The 17,842-nt window shown below is 39.0% G+C and overlaps 1 protein-coding gene across 3 annotated transcripts in view; it reads left to right on the forward strand.

The window, feature by feature from the left end:
• The window catches only part of ACTN2 (actinin alpha 2), a gene marked incomplete at both ends in the record, with an annotated part of 68,040 nt that extends 51,106 nt beyond the window's left edge, over positions 1-16,934 (forward strand). For 2 of the 3 annotated variants that reach the window (XM_080341999.1, XM_080342000.1), the window contains 9 exons: positions 2,816-2,924; positions 3,728-3,868; positions 4,243-4,425; positions 5,517-5,651; positions 6,139-6,318; positions 6,672-6,818; positions 14,298-14,363; positions 15,247-15,405; positions 16,776-16,934. In XM_080341999.1, coding sequence (XP_080198125.1) covers positions 2,816-2,924; positions 3,728-3,868; positions 4,243-4,425; positions 5,517-5,651; positions 6,139-6,318; positions 6,672-6,818; positions 14,298-14,363; positions 15,247-15,405; positions 16,776-16,934 — 1,279 coding nt within the window. Of the gene's footprint in view, positions 1-2,815; positions 2,925-3,727; positions 3,869-4,242; positions 4,426-5,516; positions 5,652-6,138; positions 6,319-6,671; positions 6,819-13,104; positions 13,183-14,297; positions 14,364-15,246; positions 15,406-16,775 lie in introns of all 3 variants that reach the window. The other variant, XM_080341998.1, reaches the window with a different exon arrangement.
• Positions 16,935-17,842: the final 908 nt, after the last annotated feature.

Genomic DNA, 17,842 nt, shown 5'->3' on the forward strand with positions numbered 1-17,842 from the left:
AAGGACACTTTTTCTGATTAAACACAGCAGGGCCAGAGGAAGGCAGTGGAGCTACACTGTTTAATACCAGTTGGGAATCTCACTTATGACTTTTGACCCACAGGTGCCCTTTTAAAAAGTTGTTTTGATAATATTATTCTCCTACCTATTTGTCCACAGCACATATCTCTGGAAGAAATAGGATAGCAAAGATCTTATGGGGAATGGCTGAACCTCCCTGGCATAGCTGGCGGAGGAACGTTGCACGTTACCTTCCAGGACTTTGGCCACAGCTGGTACAGTCAGTCTCTCACTTTCATGAAAGGACACCTGCCCTTATCCTAGTCGACAAAAGGAGATAAGTGATCCATTGAAGCAAAAATACTCTGTCATAGAATCGTTTAGGTTGGAAATGACCTTTAAGATCATCAACTCCAACCATAAACCTAACACTGTAAAGTTCACCACTAAACCATGTCCCTGAGCACCACATCTACATGTATTTTAAACACCTTCAGGCATGGTGACGCAACCACTTCCCTGGGCAGCCTGTTCCAAAGCCTGACAGCCCTTTCCATGAATAAATTTTTCCTAATATCCAATCTAAACCTCCCCTGGTATCACTTGAGGCCATTTCCTCTTGTCCTATCACTTGTTACTTGGAAGAAGAGACCAACACCCTCCATGCTACAACCTCCTTTCAGGTAGTTGTAGACAGTGATAAGGTCTCCCCTCAGCCTCCTTTTCTCCAGGCTAAACAGCCCCAGTTCCCTCAGCTGCTCCTCATCAGACTTGTGCTCCAGGCCCCTCACCAGCTTCGTCACCTCCTCTGCACTCCCTCTACTATTTCAATGTCTTTCCTATAGTGAGAGGCCCAAAACTGAACACAGGATTTGAGGTGGGGCCTCACCAGTGCCAAACACAGGGGGATAATCATTCCCCTAGTCCTGCTGGCCACACTGTTTCTGATACAAGCCAGGATGCTGTTGGCCTTTCTGGCCACCTGGGCACACTGCTGGCTCATATTCAGGTGGCTGTTGACCAACACCCCTAGATCCTTTTCTGCCAGGCAGCTTTCCAGCCACTCTTCCCCGAGCCTGTAGCGCTGCCTGGGGTTGTTGTGACCAAAGTGCAGGACCCGGCACTTGACCATATTCTGATATGTTAGATTTGTTATGCGGAAAGAGACCAGAATACATATCTCCACATCCCATCCACTTAGGGAGCTCATAGAGGAACATCATCTAACAATTTCAAAATGCTAAAATGAAAAAAAAAAAGATTACCAGCCAAAAACTCATCTAAAGCTCCACGGTTCTGACTTAAAATTTTGTAACAGATAGATGGCTTTTGTTGCATCCCTTGAAGGCTCATAAAAAGACTTGCCTCAATGGAGGAAGCAAGTTTTCAAGTTAAGGAGCCCTTGTGTGGTATGACTTGTTGGCAGCTTTCTCCTTACAGTAAAAGTTCTACTTTCATGATTGAGGCTTGGTTTTGTTATTTTTCAAAACTGTTACATCATTTTATTATTACTTGTTGATTCATTGCAGCACTTCTGAAACCTTTTTTAATCAGGATCGTTCACATACTTTTCAACTTTTTCCAAAACCAGTTTGCTCTGACTGGACTTGGAGGAGGAAGCGTGAATACTGCTCCTGGCCTAGAGTGTAGCTTCACACAGGAAAGCTACCTCTGTCCTCATTTGTCCCCTGTGATTCTCTAAGTTACTGGCAGAGTGATCTGTACATTCCTTTTGCCAATTGCCTAGAGAAGAATACTCAAAAGAAAGGAACAAATTCTATCTGCATTTAATGTCTTGTTCAAGCCTTAACGTAAATCTTAGCTTCATATTGCCATACAGTCTCTGCAATGCTTAGTACTGCGCAAAGTGTCTTTGAGGAGCAGCCAAGAGCTAGATTCAGTGGATGATGGCACACCAGTAAAAGTGAGCTTCCAAACTGCCCAAGACATGTATTTTATTATTATCACGATGGCTGCAGCAGAACCAAGGGGATTGCTTGCTGCTGAGGTAAAAAATTCTATTTGAGACAGACTCACTGCAGAATCTCAGAACAGAACCTTAAACAGTTTTTCCAGTCTTAGGCAGAACAGTAAGTTGCTTTCTGTCAGGGTAATATAAGTCTATTAAGCAAGTAAAAAAGCAATGCTAACTGCTACATCCTTTGTGAGTGCAGCAATTCATGCTGGTGGCATACGCGGGTTTGGAGATTCCTGTTCTCTGAGACAGCCAGTTATAGGGTGTAGCGCTGTGAGGAGTTCCTGGAGAGAAAGATGAACATTTTTTTCTGTGCCCCAAATCTGGGCAGGCCTGTGAGAGAGATATTATGCTTTGAATGCAGCCTGAGGTCTGTTTCTCAGTTAAATAATTTCAGAGCATATGAGGCTGTATAGGATTATTGGATTACTTAAAACAAAACTTACATTTCAGGCCATTAATTTAAAGCTGTACCAATCTTCAGAAACTTGATAAAGTCCCAGACTGAAGCATTCTGGTCTTCTGAAGATCAAATCGCTTGTGTCACAGGAATACTGAGAAAAAGATGGTTAGACACCTTAATTGTCTTTAATACCTGGATGGCACAGATAGATACTTGTTTTTTCTCACAATAAAGGAGGTCAATCTTGTTCCTGTGTTGTGCGTCTTGAAGTGCTGAATGTCTAGATCACACGTGTCTCTACTGCAACACTTACCTGGAGGAGAAATGTTCCAAAAAAGAATGGAAGAATTACTGAGGGCCAGTGGAAGAGTGTGGACAGTGCAACTGCTCCTGTCTTTCAGAAAGTCACACATATTTTTTCCTTCACTCTTTCTTAGTGAACTGGACTACCATGATGCTGCAAGTGTCAATGATAGATGCCAAAAGATATGTGACCAATGGGACAGCCTGGGAACACTTACTCAGAAAAGGAGAGAGGCACTGGAGGTAAGCCATAAAACAATGATGAGCAGCTCAGCTGAGGCACGGATGGGGGAATGAACCATTTGTTTCAGATCTGGAAACAGTGCCATTGGGCATCTGCTTTGGAATCCAAACAGCAGTGAAGCCTTTCCTCAGATCTCCGTTTCGTTTTGGTATCATTTCATTTGTAAACAGATTGAATTGCTCAGGGCAGACTTGACAGTGCTCAGCTGCCAAGAACAGTTCTAAAGCAGCAACAAATGGCATGCAGTTTATAGCACCACTCTTTGGGAATTTGGTGTCCAGCAAGTATAACAAAAGCCATTAGGCACTTACCTTTTCATACCTGTCTGAGCTTAATCAGGTGAAGTACAGGATAATGGCCAGTACTGAGTTAATTTTTTGGTAGTGAGTATTCAAAAACACTGAGATACTTTCCAAAACCTTGTTCCTTAAGAAAAGAAGTCGCATGCCAAGGTGGAAAACTTATGTCTAACTCTTTCTTTTTATACTTACAAAAAATTACTAAAGCAAGATTAGCAGATTTTAATTTATTTGCATATAGAATAACAAAAATACTTGAAATATCAGCAGTGAAAAAGTCATTTCATCTGTTATCCTTCAAAGGCAGACACTCTTCTAAAATGTTCAATTCAAGAGTATCTTTACTGCAATTGCCTTGAGTGAAAATACTTAAAGCAGAGGGTGAAATCAGTCAACAACTGCTTTTGAAAAGATGAAGCATAACTTTGTGCATGGGTGGCTATGTGTCTGGAGTTAGGTCTTACCCTGGTAACAAAGGAATGTACCTTTCCCAACCTGCACAGAGAACGGAGAAATTGCTCGAAACAATTGATCAGCTTCACCTGGAGTTTGCCAAAAGAGCCGCTCCTTTCAACAACTGGATGGAAGGTGCTATGGAAGACCTACAGGACATGTTCATTGTTCATAGCATAGAGGAAATTCAGGTAACTTGTCTATTTTTTGGGTTACAGTCATAGGGAAGACAAGAATGGAAGCTTTTCCTTCTTGGAGAGTAGAACATCCATATACTGTCTTGACATTTTCTTTGTGATAGGCAATGTCTGCTCTGTTATAAATATGGTCTTCATTGGTATGAAAGTATATTCCAGAGATCATGGAAGACACAATGGTTGTGATAAAGTCAATGGGGGCTGTTTCATGAATGTATCTACATATATTATTTTCTGTATCTACAGATACATGTAGATAGGGTGTTTGGGTAGCTGAGAGAAGAGCTGTGCTTATTTACAGCAGATCTTCCAGATGTTGAAAGGAACATTAAGGCTTTCATGTTTTCCCTCTCTGTTTCCTATTTTAGAGCTTAATCTCTGCACATGATCAGTTTAAAGCTACTTTGCCAGAGGCAGATGGTGAAAGACAGGCCATACTGTCAATCCAGAATGAAGTTGAAAAAGTTATTCAGAGTTACAGCATGAGAATAAGTGCAACCAATCCTTACAGCACTGTTACTGTGGAAGAGATTCGTAGCAAGTGGGAAAAGGTAATGTATGCTAAATACACAAAAGACATTGTAACATAGTATTCTAGCTTAAGAATACTGAGAATATTCAAAGAACTCTACAGTAAATCGGTAAATTAGTTTAGATCGCCAGATGCCAGAATGAACATTTTACAGCATCTTATGATCTCCCTTATGTTTGCTAGGCTTGCTTCACAACATCCCATCTCTCAGTATTACCTATGTCCTTTTTGGCAGAGCAGGAGAAGCATGTGTTGGGGCTAGTGCAGAGCTGGTGGCTGCCCAGTGGACAGGCCAGGGGGTGCTGTCAAAAGAACAGAAAATTATTGTATTTTTTCTCTCAGTATAAACAGTAGTTCACGTGTGTATTCTACCCAGCTGCTGCTTTTCACAGACGTTGTAAAAAAAAATAGCATCTTTGAGACTGTTAATGTTCTGTCCAATTAGACTGAAATTGGCAATTACCTTAAAAAATTACTGGAGAGGGATTGAAGAGAGGCTCCTAGAGCAATCACACAAACTTTATTTCATTAGGAATGTATGAGTTTACCCAATACATAAACTTACACGGACAAGAACACACATTCAATGGGTTACAAAAACCAAGCAATAAGGCCTAAATTTACAATCTCTCAGGGCAAGCCAAAAAAAGCATTTGTAATGTATTAGAGACCTTCAGATATACATGATGGGCTCAGTGTGTCTCATGTTATTGTTATGGCTGTGCTCAAATAAAATGTTTTGCACTGATTCTTCTTAGAACAATTACTCAGAGATTGAAACATCACCTGTGTTTCAAAAGAAAATCAAAGTAGCTGCTGTAAAAAGAGTTCAAGTTAAATAATTGTCTTGAACTTGAATCCAGTCAGAGGTGAGAATGTCTTATGTCTCCATGTCAGTGTCTCTGGTCAGGCTGCCCAAGACCACGTTAGCAATTTCTTATGTTACCAAGGAATCAGTAAATAAAATAGTGATCATATTTCTGGCTTTTCCTTCTGATACCAGCCTTCAGATCAGTAATAAAAATTAGTAACTGTAGACTTATTTGTTCCCTTTGTCTTTATACTATTCAATTGTTCCTGCTCACACTTAGTGCTTTCCCACTGTAACAGGTGAAGCAGCTGGTGCCTCAGAGGGATCAATCCTTGCAGGAGGAACTAGCCCGCCAGCATGCCAACGAGCGCCTGCGTCGCCAGTTTGCTGCTCAGGCCAATGTCATTGGGCCATGGATCCAGACCAAGATGGAAGTGAGTGTCAGACCATCATGCAGAAGCTGATGAACAAAGTGTTTTATAGTTTTTGATCTGTGATTTATATACAGAACAACAGCAATTTCCATGGTAGTTCACCAGCTGTTTGATCTTGAAGAATTTAGCACCTGTGAAGATGATTTTTAAAACTGTGGAAGTGTGTACAAGTGGTATCTTGATGATGAGCAGGAAATGTAGCTTTGAAAAATCAATCACTAAACAGTCACTATTTGGCTTCTGTTTTCTATAAAGGAAAGATACCAGAATCACTAGGATCTCAATACTGATCCCAGAAATAAATGTGCCACATTTCTTTCAAAATACATTTTCTACAGTAAAACTTATCATCTCCACTGTAGGGAGGTTTCTTTACTATTGCTTCTTAATACAAAAATATTACATATTTATGTGAAAGTTGGTTGAATTAGCAAATCTGAAGATTAAATTCTGTGGGGTGGGTGTGTGTCTTTGTTTCTTTTGACAGGAAATTGCCCGCAGCTCCATTGAAATGACAGGGCCTTTGGAGGACCAGATGAATCAGCTGAAGCAATATGAGCACAATATCATTAATTATAAACACAACATTGACAAACTGGAAGGAGATCACCAGCTTATACAAGAAGCCCTGGTGTTTGACAACAAGCACACCAACTATACTATGGAGGTAGCCATTTACTCCCTTTTGTACTTGTTAGTTTATTCTGCCATAGAATTATCTGCCCCGATCTGAAGACAGTGCAACAGAGGATGTACTTTGACAGACTTCCTAATAATCTCATAGGACTTGTTTTATTTAACTTATTTTTAATTTAATGAAGAAGCACCCATTTAGAAACTAGTTGTGTATTTTTCTGAAGTCGGTTTTTATTTTTAAGGGTACTTGGTAGCAATGTAGCGTTAGTGGAATGGAAAAGGTATCACATAAATACTTAGAACTGATTTTTCCTTGTTGTACTTTTTATACTCTTAGAAAAATATATTTGATTCTTTAATAAATCAGTATTTTCTCTCTCATAGCACATCCGTGTTGGATGGGAGCTCCTACTTACCACCATTGCTCGAACTATCAATGAGGTTGAGACTCAGATCCTCACAAGAGATGCCAAGGGTATCACCCAGGAACAAATGAATGACTTCAGAGCATCCTTCAATCATTTTGACAGGGTACAGTACTCCTGCTTTTTCTCAACTAGTGATATTTATTGTTTGCAAAAAGCAAGTTTCTTTCCATTCCAAATGTAAACCTTTTAAAAAAACTGCAAATGCAGTAGCAATGGGCTCTTTTTAAATAAGAAAAAAAGCCCAACCAACAGTTAACAAAGAATTTATAGCCTTATGAAATAGTATCGTACAGATAGGATAAAGATTGATTTGCATTCTTTAAATGTAATGCAAAGTTATAGTTCTGCTAATACAATCGAGTCTTTGTTTTGGAAAACAATGTGCCCTTTATTTTGAGGCAGTGCAGCGTGCTTTGTGCATTTGCCAGTGGCTTCCAATTTAGCTGTAATCTGGATTACAGTGTTGGGTGGTTTTGGTTTTTTTTTCTTTTTTTTTTCTTTCTTTGAATCACAACTTGTTTCCCTAGAAATAGACTTGTAGGGAATACAGCTGGGGCACTGATAGCTGTCCAGAAAAATCTTATCATTTTCTGGCTCTATGTGGGAAATAAGAGGCTGTTTATTTTCAGTTATCTAATCATAGATGAAGAAAAAAGTAGGAATGAACACACTATTGTGAAGAAACTTAACTCACTTCTTCTGTGAGTTATGTAGTATTCATGGATAGAGAGTTAAAAAGGTAGCTATTAATAGACACGATAGCAAAATGCATGCAGACAGGGATCTGACATTCCCAGTTGGAAAACCATCTGTACATGACTTAGCTCTGCTGGCTCTGTGCTGACATGAACCCACCTTCAAAATCAAATTCACATTTCAAATACTGAAAAAAGATTACTGTAATATAGCACCAGGCTGTTGTCTTTTTCCCAGTACAGATTCCTGTAGTTAGCAGACTGTGTTAACCCCTGACTTATATCCTGTTACCACATGAGTTGACTCCTTCAAATCATTTCAGGCTATAGCAAAATGCCACTTTCTTCTTACTGACCTCTTGTTTGTCCAACTCTACACAAAACGGTTGTTCATACCTGGACTTATACTCAATGTGTATTGGATGCTGACAGTCATAGTTTGCTAAATATTCTTTAGAATATCCCTAATTGTTTAGAAAGAAAAGCAGAATTGCCAAACCTCTGCTTTTTGAAGAAAAACACAAGCTTAGGAAAGGTTAGCTACACAGGAACCAGGAAGAGATTTTATGAAAAATCTTAATGTGATTCTAGTGCAGCATAGTTCCTTTTTGTATTTCTAAGGAAGCAGAAGATAACATCACAGAAGCAGAGATATATTTCCTGCGGTGGAAGGATGTAGCATACTAAATAGCTTTCCCAATGCACTGGAGCAGACAACTGACCAATTAGAGCTATTAAAAGCAGACAGAGTACCAGGCCTGGATAAATTACACACCAGTATTTGAGAGACCCTGTTAAGGGAAACCAGAGACTTTGCACAAAGATTTGACAGCTCCCTAAAGATGAGGAAGCAAGGTGACTGTATCCTAGTCTATCTGACACTAGATGGCGATTTCTAGCATCCCTGTACCTTTGTAGTTCATGGAGGAGTTCTCTGCTACACTCTCAGCAAGGCTGGTTCAGTGGCTGAGGAGATACTGTGAGCATCTCTTGGTGCCTCAGAAGGTCTTGAAGGGCAAAGCTAACTCCTACACCAACCAGCCCTACTGTTACGGATCTTTAGGCTTTACAGATATAGTAACACTTGGAGTTACTGAAGGCTACAATAGAACAAGGCATTAGAAAAGGCTATATGGCCTGGAAGAGAACGCTCATGTCACATTACTGCAGGCCTGTTGGAGATAGGCTGTGACAATAATGTGCAACACAGAAGTGCTTCCCAGCTCCTATCCCTGGCTTTTCCTTGCTTCAGGCAGTGTCCCTTCTGCTCTTGCTTCCATTGCAGGAAGCTTGAGTGTCTGAGTCAGAAGTGGAAGGAAATAGATGATGACAGTTTCTATGGCCTCAACAACCTGGGACTGGACTGCAAGTTCAGCTGCAGACTGTATCTTCTGCCATGACAGATATAATCCAAAGGCCTTAAAAAAGAGGTCTGGAAGTATCATCACAGAAAGGTTTGGGTTGGAAGGGACCTCTGGAGTTCATCTAGTTCAACCTACCTGCTAAAGCGGGTTCACCTAGAGTAGGTTGCACAGGAATGTGTCCAGGCAGGTATTCTGTGATTCTGCAATCCAAAGGCCTTAAAAAAGAGGTCTGGAATGACCATGTTAAGCGAAGGCCCATTTTGCGTATGCCCCCTTTAGTATACTCTTTACATGAGACATGGGGAATCAGCCTAGGAGTAATTTTGAACTGACACAGTGCAGCAATTATGTTCTGAGTAGCATAATGACAGTTAAAGAAAGCAAGAAGGTAAGATCTAATGCTAGTCAGCCGTCAAGCCAGGCTTTCTACAGGGGACAGATAATAGAAACACTGACAAAAGAAAAGCTTTTACTGATTAAATTACACTGTAATCTAATGGACAGATGTGACTCAATCTACACAGGCTAGAAAGAGACATTGAACAAACATGTTTGAGAGAGACAGGTTTGTTTTTCATTTTTATTTACTTTGTATGGCGTTGTACACTCGAATATTTAGTGTTGGTGAATAAAGGAAATCCAGGCTGCTCCAGAGTTACTTCAGGGTACACGAGATAATGAAGATTCTAAACTTGGAATTTAGATAGAAAGGGCAGTAATGGATTCTTTTACGGTCTTGATCACTTTAAATAGAAATTAAGATGAAACTGGATCATCTGAACATAACCACCAACATAAAAAATACTGGGTTCTCCACATCACATGGAATTAGCAGTATATGTAATAATTTTGTTGCACTTAGCAACATTTCTGAATGCACAGTTTAAAAAATCACTGAAAGAATGGATTGCAGTTCACAATGATGAATAGCCAGAAAAGATCTGGAAAAGTTAATACTGTCCCTGATGAGTAGGCTTTAAATATGTAAGTACAACAGAATAATTTATGCATGCTATAGTTCTGACTTTTGTGGCATTTCTCCAGTTTAAGACATCTTTTAATATTTGACTCTTTGTGTGTGTTGAGGATGCCTGCAAAGTACTAACATACAGAATAGGTCCCTTCCCCATTTTAAAGAATGTATTTTGGTACACACAAACCTAACAACTTTTTAATAGAGTGCTTCTAAAAACAACTTCATTTGGTGATAACTGAGGAAGGAACCCCTATCTTCTTCCCCAGGAAGAATATATGAAAAGATAAAAAACTTACAGTTTATAATCCATTATAGGGTTTCATTCTGCAGCTGTTAGCCCTTTGAAAAAGCTAAATAATTGGGTGAATTGTTTTAAATGGCTTCTACATCCTGAATATTTGAAAGAAAGCTATTTAGGTATTTTATAGGGCTTTTTTTCAGGGGCCACATGCCCCTGATTCTCAAACTGCACTGAGTAAGTGGGCACCATGCAAATAACAGTTACAAGGGCAGGAAGAGTTGTGTTTCTTTCGGTGCATCCACCAGCAGAGATGTGCTAGCACATCAAGCGTGACAAGGCATGTGGTGAAGATGCTGCATCTCCCTCGGGGCAAGTGGGCCACAGCTGGCCATGTACATGCACTGGTACCCCAAAGGTTATTCCTGAGGGTGCTGCTGCTTACACACTACTCCTTGCTGGAGGCTGTGCCTGAAGGCACAGTCTAGTTGTAGGTATAAATATAAATCTTTAGCAGTGCTGGTATATTTCCTTCCTTAATGTGATGGCATAGAGGGGAGGAAAAAAAATAAAAGAGAAAGTGGGACACAATGTCTGAATCACAAAAGCAGTTTAGAACTGTTTGAAATGGTGCATAGCTCAACTATGGTATGCAGACAAATTGGGACACCAACACAAATGTGTTGTCAGTCACTGGTTTTGAAGTCTTTTTATGCAAGGATTCCTTTTTCAGATTCAGTATATTTAGTAAATTCTAAATAAGATTGTGAAGTATGTGGTAAAAGATCTGCAGCTGCTCTGCATGTAATATCTTAATGGCTGTTAATATATTCTGCTATCAATTTTTGTGCAAACTACAGATTTTAAGTAAGAGCTCTGCATGCAGAGCAATAGCATCATACCACCCATATTTTACTAACAGAAAAACAACAGCTCCCTATTAAAGAAAGCACATGATCAGGCTTGTGCAGGTCAATTAACATTCAGGAAACTCAAGGATGTCTTTAAGAATGTATTGCTTTGACTGAGAACCTCATTTATTTTATAAGGCCACATATGAATCACGAGGGAAAAGGAAAAGGTTTCTGGGGACTAATAATGAAACATGGAAAGGTATTTCAGTGTTATACTTTGTATTGGCAGGAAGAGATTAACAAGGCAAAGTTATTTATATGCTTTTAAAAACTAATTTCAGTGCTTAATGTTGGTCTGCAAACAACACAAATAAATACAAAGAACCATTTCCCAAGCCCTTGCTTGGGCTTGATCCATGCATTAATTGCAAAATACCATTGTGTCCCATGGAACTCTGATATACTGCAAAGATGCCTTTTTAGGCCATATATGATGCAAATTTTAAAAAATCACTACGAGAACGTAAGAACCTGTTATAGCACATAGCACAACTGCTTGGACCCTCAGTGGGGAGTCCCACTTCACCAGATGATGGTGATGAGCTCCAGCACACTCATTGCACTCATCTCCTAAAGAAAATGTTTTCTTGGTAGATGTGCTGGTCTTTCTCCCATCTGCCCTTTGCTACCTGTTGCACGACTGCCGCTGCCGGGTGTAGCAGTTAGGGAGCTCATGCACATACTGATCACCCAGCCCCTGGTGTGGTCACATAGCTAATAGCCCTCTACCAACACCAGATAGAGGAGGAGGGACAGGATTTGGCTCTTAGGTGCCATTTTTATATCTTTTTGTTTGCAGTCACACAGTAATATCTTTGGTTTTAGAAAGACGGTAAAATGAGCTGACTTTACTCCTGGTGTGACCTGCCATATGCTGTCTCCAGGGTGGTTTTGGAGAGTTGCAAGCCAGACTTAGATTAACATTTTCAGAATAACAAAGTAAATACTTTTTAATGCCTTATAACAGGAATTATCCTATAAAATAGAGATGCTAAAGGAAAAAACTTCACTGTGATTATGGCTTTTAACTAAATGCTGCTCCAGATTTGCAGCTTTGCTTTATCTCTCATCATAGACTGCTCACTGTTATTTTTCATCTTCCCTTTATGGAGCTGGTGGAGGCTGATGCAGTGGGAGTTAATATAATAACAGCATGAAATATCAAAAATGCATGGAGTGATGAACTTAGTAAAGCACCACTTCATCCTTTTAATATATTAAATAAACCCAGTGTATTTGTTAAAACTCCTGTAATTTTAATTATGCATAATTATCTAGAAAATTTAAAAAATAAATTATTCATCCAGCAGGCAAATATGTAGCAGACAGACAACCTTGGATCTTCTCCAAAGTGTCAATCTGTAAAATCAATATGGGTAATAATTTTTCATTTTGGAACATATCTTTAATTGTATACATGTTGACTCAATCTGAAGGACACCTCTGATAGGACACATTTAGTATGAACAGGAAGAAAAGTTGTTGTTAAGAACTTAGTATGAATCTCTTGACCTGCAAAATGGAAAATAATATTGGTTCAAAACAATGATCCAGTTTGATATGGTGTTACTAGAAGCAATTTAACCTGGAATTCATTGGGGCTTTTTAAAAATCAGTTTTCAAAGCAAAACCTTGCTGTATAGATTATTAAAGAAGACACATAACTGAAACCCAGGTTATGTCAGTTATAAATTTATTTTGGATCTAGACAAGAAATAAATTGTTTTGTGCTTCTCCTCTCTTTTGAGGTATGCGTATTCTGTTGTTAAATAATGTTATCAGATCAAGAGTGAAGTAACAGTAATTCAGAGGGGAAAAACTTTCTGCCCAGGTTCAGTGATCTTTTTACTACATCTCACATAAACTGTATGACAATAGAAAATGAAGGAAGCAAATGGCAGTTCAACAGAATATAAGCTGCCTTATTAGCAAAAATGTTAAAAGAACACCTAGAGAGGAAGCACAGTTTTAACTCTGTAGTTGAGGTAAGCACCTTTTTCCACTACAAAAACTGAAAGCATGAAACTGCAAAAGTTGTACATTTTTAGGTAACTCATTGTAATATGATGTTGACATTACATTTCCATGAAGTTCTATAAAAACATGGTTCTTAATACAAGAGTAGAATGTTCTTAACTAACCTGACCTTTGATTTTTCTTTCTTTCACCTTCCAAAATGCATGACGTGTGATGGGATGCTAGGATGAATCTGACAATCTACACTCTGATGAATTTAAAGCCTGCCTCATCAGTCTAGGACAGGTTGGAAATGACCGGCAGGTAGAGGAAACTGATATTGTTCTGTTTTCAGATAGACCAATATAATAATAGCCAAAGAGACTGTGGGTTTAAACTCCAAGGTATTGGTCATGCTTTGAAAATATCCTGCCGCTGGGAAGACAACTGGATTAGATGGACTGTCAGCATCCCTTGGAACCATATTTTTATATGCGTTTTTCAAAGATTTGTCAGGTTGTTTCTTTTACGTGGTTTGAGAAGTTTTATTTGGACTAGATAACTATAGGGAGCCCCTATGCTTCTTGCAGTCTTGCTAATTTACATTTCCTTGGACTCAACACAAGCTCTCTACTGATATAGGATGACACAATGCTCTCCAAACCCCTACATTATATCACAACACAGAGGAAAAGTTTATTTACCTTTTTACTATCATGCCATTTAATGTTTACTCAGCTCTGAGCAAGGAATGCCACAGATACATTATTGCCTGGAAAATGAGTAACCGCCTTTTAAACACGGTCTTCAACTGACCTCCTTCTAAGACTTGCAAGTCTCATCCTTTAAGCCAGTATGCGCATCTCTCTGCTGTAGTCCAGGTCTTGACAGCCTGCAGTCAGAAGGAAAATCCCTGTACTTTTTTCCCATATGTCAGCAGACAGCTCTCACAGTGTACATACCTTAGCCTTGGAATATTTGAAATAGTCAGTGATACACTATTTTCAGACTATTTTAAACTATACTTTAAGTCACTACAGCAGCCCATGCAGAACCTTTCAAAGACACTTCATATCAGGGAGGGAGCTTGTGCATCTCCTGAGTTTGACTGGTTCAATAACAAAGTTTTCTCCTTGCCCTTCTCTTTGTCTTCTCTGTTTGTGTTCTCTGTATTCTTGTCTCTTTCACCTCCTCCTCTCCCTTATCACTCCCCTGATTTTACTTTTCATGGTGAAAATGTCTGTTTTGTGTGTGTAATATGTTAGTTACTTCTTCCTCCTTTAAAACTGATGGTGATTCTGGTTACCCGCTTGGGCAATATCAATGAATACTGTTCATACACTGGATCCAATATGGTCAAAACTCGTCATCTCCTTGGAAATCACCTTGGATTCTTCAAACTTTCCATTCCATATTCCTTGCATTGTTTTGGTCAATAGAGGAAGAATGGATTGATGGACCACGATGATTTCAGAGCTTGCTTAATTTCAATGGGTTATGATTTGGTATGAATTTTAAGAAACAATGGCAATGATTCTGCTTATAGCTTATAACATTAACCATAGCAACACTAAAGCTTATTTAAATTGAGAGAATACTAATAATATAATTTGCACTAGAGATACTAGTTTATTTTTTCTTTGCTTTTTCTCTATTTTCAAATGGTTAAAAAGGAAGTTAAAAGTAAAACTGAACACTTGAAAGACATATTCTATGGTCTGCTGCATTGCTCTTTGAATTAAGGAAATTTTAAAAGTTGAAATTAACAGTTATCAAATGTTTTGTTTTTTCTTTCTCCTTTTTTATCTGCATGAGTTTGATGCTGTTTAAGTCTCATAAACTAGCCTTGGAGTTGCATTTGCTTCACTTATTTATTCTAAAAAACTGTCCCCTCAAATTCACCCTTTTTTGTAGAAAAAAGGATTAGTCTTAGTTGAACTGTCCTATATTTGGCATGAAACTTTCAGAATTATTTCCCTTTTGAGTTCAGTGGGTCTACAAGTACACTGCTTCTTGGGCTGTTGTTTCACCTGCCTGTGTGGTATCTAAATTACAATGGTTTTAGGATGGGGTGGCTAATGAAATGTTATGTTAAAACAAGTAAAACAGGCATTGAGGGAGGGTGGAAGTGGGAGGAAGTTGCAGGAAGTCAATTGAAAGATACACACTATATATTTAGGACATTTTTCAAAAGCACTGAGTCCTTTCTACAAAAGGGGGCTGGGCATTTAAGTTCCCAGATTTCATTGACTCTGACATTTATGTTCTGAAGTCAGGAAGATGCTTTAAAGACTTTTTAAACACTGGTCCTGCTGGTTCATGAGAGACACAGGCTGTTGGTGATTGATATTATGGTGACCACTTTTTGTGTTTTGGATTCTGTGAAAGGGTGAAGCTGAGTTTGCCCGAATCATGTCTCTGGTTGACCCCAATGGGCAAGGAACTGTCACTTTCCAGTCCTTCATTGACTTCATGACCAGAGAAACAGCAGATACAGACACGGCTGAGCAAGTGATAGCTTCCTTCAGAATCCTGGCTTCGGATAAGGTCAGTCATCATGCTGCTGGGTGTAAGGATTCAGTAGCTCTCCTGTTTAGCCCTTCTTTGCTGAAAGTCTTATACAAGCCTTTTAGTAGTAACAGTGAAGCTTTGTTTTCAGTTTGTAAGACTTCAGAGAAAGTACTTGCCTTTTCTTCTTGTTTGGAACCACAACTCTTAGCTGAAATGGGTGCAGAATTCAAGGCTTGGTCTGTTTACCCTCGTATCACAAAGAGACAACATAAAATTAGACTTCTTAGACAAGGGATAGACGGTTTGTCTGTATAATGGATAAATTGTACATCAAATTATTTCCACATGACAGCCTTGATTAGAGGGGAAGTCATTCTGCCTTTCATGCTGTTGTCTGGATGTTTCAATGCAGAGTTTGGCCCTCTGGAACACGGCCTGGGCAGTTGCACAAGTCTACACTTACTTGCAAGCTGGGTTGTGACCTGACAGCTCATTCAACAGGGCAATGCAATGTGATGTATCCCTATCATAGAAGGAGCAAGAGGAGGAGACCTCCTCTTGTTACTGGGTACCTGGAGGAAGCTCCTCAATTTGGCATCCTTTCCTCCTCATAGCCAGATCCACTGGCAAGTGAGTGCTGTATAAAGATGAAAAGGAGAATAATGGCAACTCAAGAATTTCTGGAGGAGTCAAGGCCATAAACAGTGCTGCCAGGAAACCAATCCTGTGCTATGGAGAAAGGAGAGATCACAGCAGTACAGGTCTATCTGCCCAAGCTCGCTCTATTGATTTTCTCATTCTGGCTGTTTGTATTGATTTTGTGATCTCATTTACTGTGGAGCACATTTTGAATTCCTGACATGTTTTTAATGGGAATTCATGTGGAAGATGAAAGCCCAGGTCTCAAGAAGAAATGGTTTTCATTACATTGCTATTTTAAATAATATCAAGTCTGTTAACAGACGGTATACTTCATATCATAAATGCAAACCATTAAATGCAATAATGCATGTTCCATTACAAATATATTAGGACCTTGAAACTAACAGGATCTAACTGAAAACGTGTCTCTCCTGTCACTGCAGAAGGGGCAGCAGTGCACCATAGACACTGTCTCGCTGGCCATGGGTGAGCTGTATCACTAACAGTCTACCCATGGCTGCACAGTGCTCAGTAGCTAACATACACAGTCACATATTCTGAGACTGGACTTCGACCTAATGAATTTGTTGGTAGTGTTGTCCCCTTCAACTCATTGTTAGGGATGGAATTTACCGAGGAAAATACTTTGTCATAGGAAAATAGGCAGAGTATCTGAGTTTATTAGTCACAGCTATAGAAAATAAATATATTTTGTTGTCTTTGAAGAATACATACTGAATTTCTTAATCCTTTCCCCCTCACAGCCTTATATCCTGGCCGATGAGTTACGTCGAGAGCTGCCTCCTGAGCAGGCTGAGTACTGCATCAAGAGAATGCCTCCATACACGGGCCCAGGGTCTGTTCCTGGGGCTCTGGATTACACCTCTTTTTCATCAGCACTGTATGGAGAGAGTGACCTCTGATTCTGTAATTGGCTGTATTCATGGTAGATACTAAAAATACCCACCTCATTGCCCAGATTGCTTCTCAAAAGCTTTGACAAGCTGATTTAAAAATGAGTTTTACAAATACAGTAGGTACTGTCAGCATAAAGTGCTAGTAACTAAAGTAACTAGTGTATATTAAAGTGTGCAGCACGCTAGATCTCTGCATTGTTTGTTTTAGGTTGTCTGTCCTATACAATGCTAGCATATGTTAAAAAAATTGCAAGATATAAAAAAATATCAATTCAGAAAAGAGAGTGTAAAACCTAAGAACACTGAAACTCACAAAATACTTCTCCATTTTCAAAATATTTCAATGCCATATGTGCTTCTTTTACAATGTTCATAAAACTATGTTAGAAGTCATGCTTTTTTCTTTTGTAGAGCAATATTATTTTCCTCTAATGACTTCTGATTTTGTATGCTTTTTTTGGTGGAATTTAATAAAATTTAATAAAATTTTAAAATGCAGTTTTTCAGGGAAGAAATGTATCAACCAAGTAAACTACTCAATTACAAAAATAATCCAAAATGCTATGGTTTTGTCTCTTAAAGACAGTTTTCTCGTATCATGAAGAACTGTAATATAGGGGGGGAAGGTGAAAAGCTGATTAAATTGCAGATTCAGAGTTCTATAAGCAGTACTTTTCTTTTAAGCCTTTAGCTGAGTAAGTACAACTTTTATAACTAGAAATAGTAAGAAAACTAATTTCATGTGAGCTGTTTTGAAGCCCTCATTCTTGTCTGCGTTGGACAGTCTTTGTTTCTCAGTATAAGAAAGCCAGTCCCTTGTTGTATTAGTGGGCAACATTCATCTCTATCCTGCACAATGGAAAAACCCATCTGAGCAAACGTAGTGTGGTTGTCTTGCAGCTTTAACTGTTCAG

The sequence above is a fragment of the Nesoenas mayeri genome (assembly GCF_963082525.1).
Source record: "Nesoenas mayeri genome assembly, chromosome: 3".
NCBI classification, from domain to species: Eukaryota; Metazoa; Chordata; class Aves; order Columbiformes; family Columbidae; genus Nesoenas; species Nesoenas mayeri.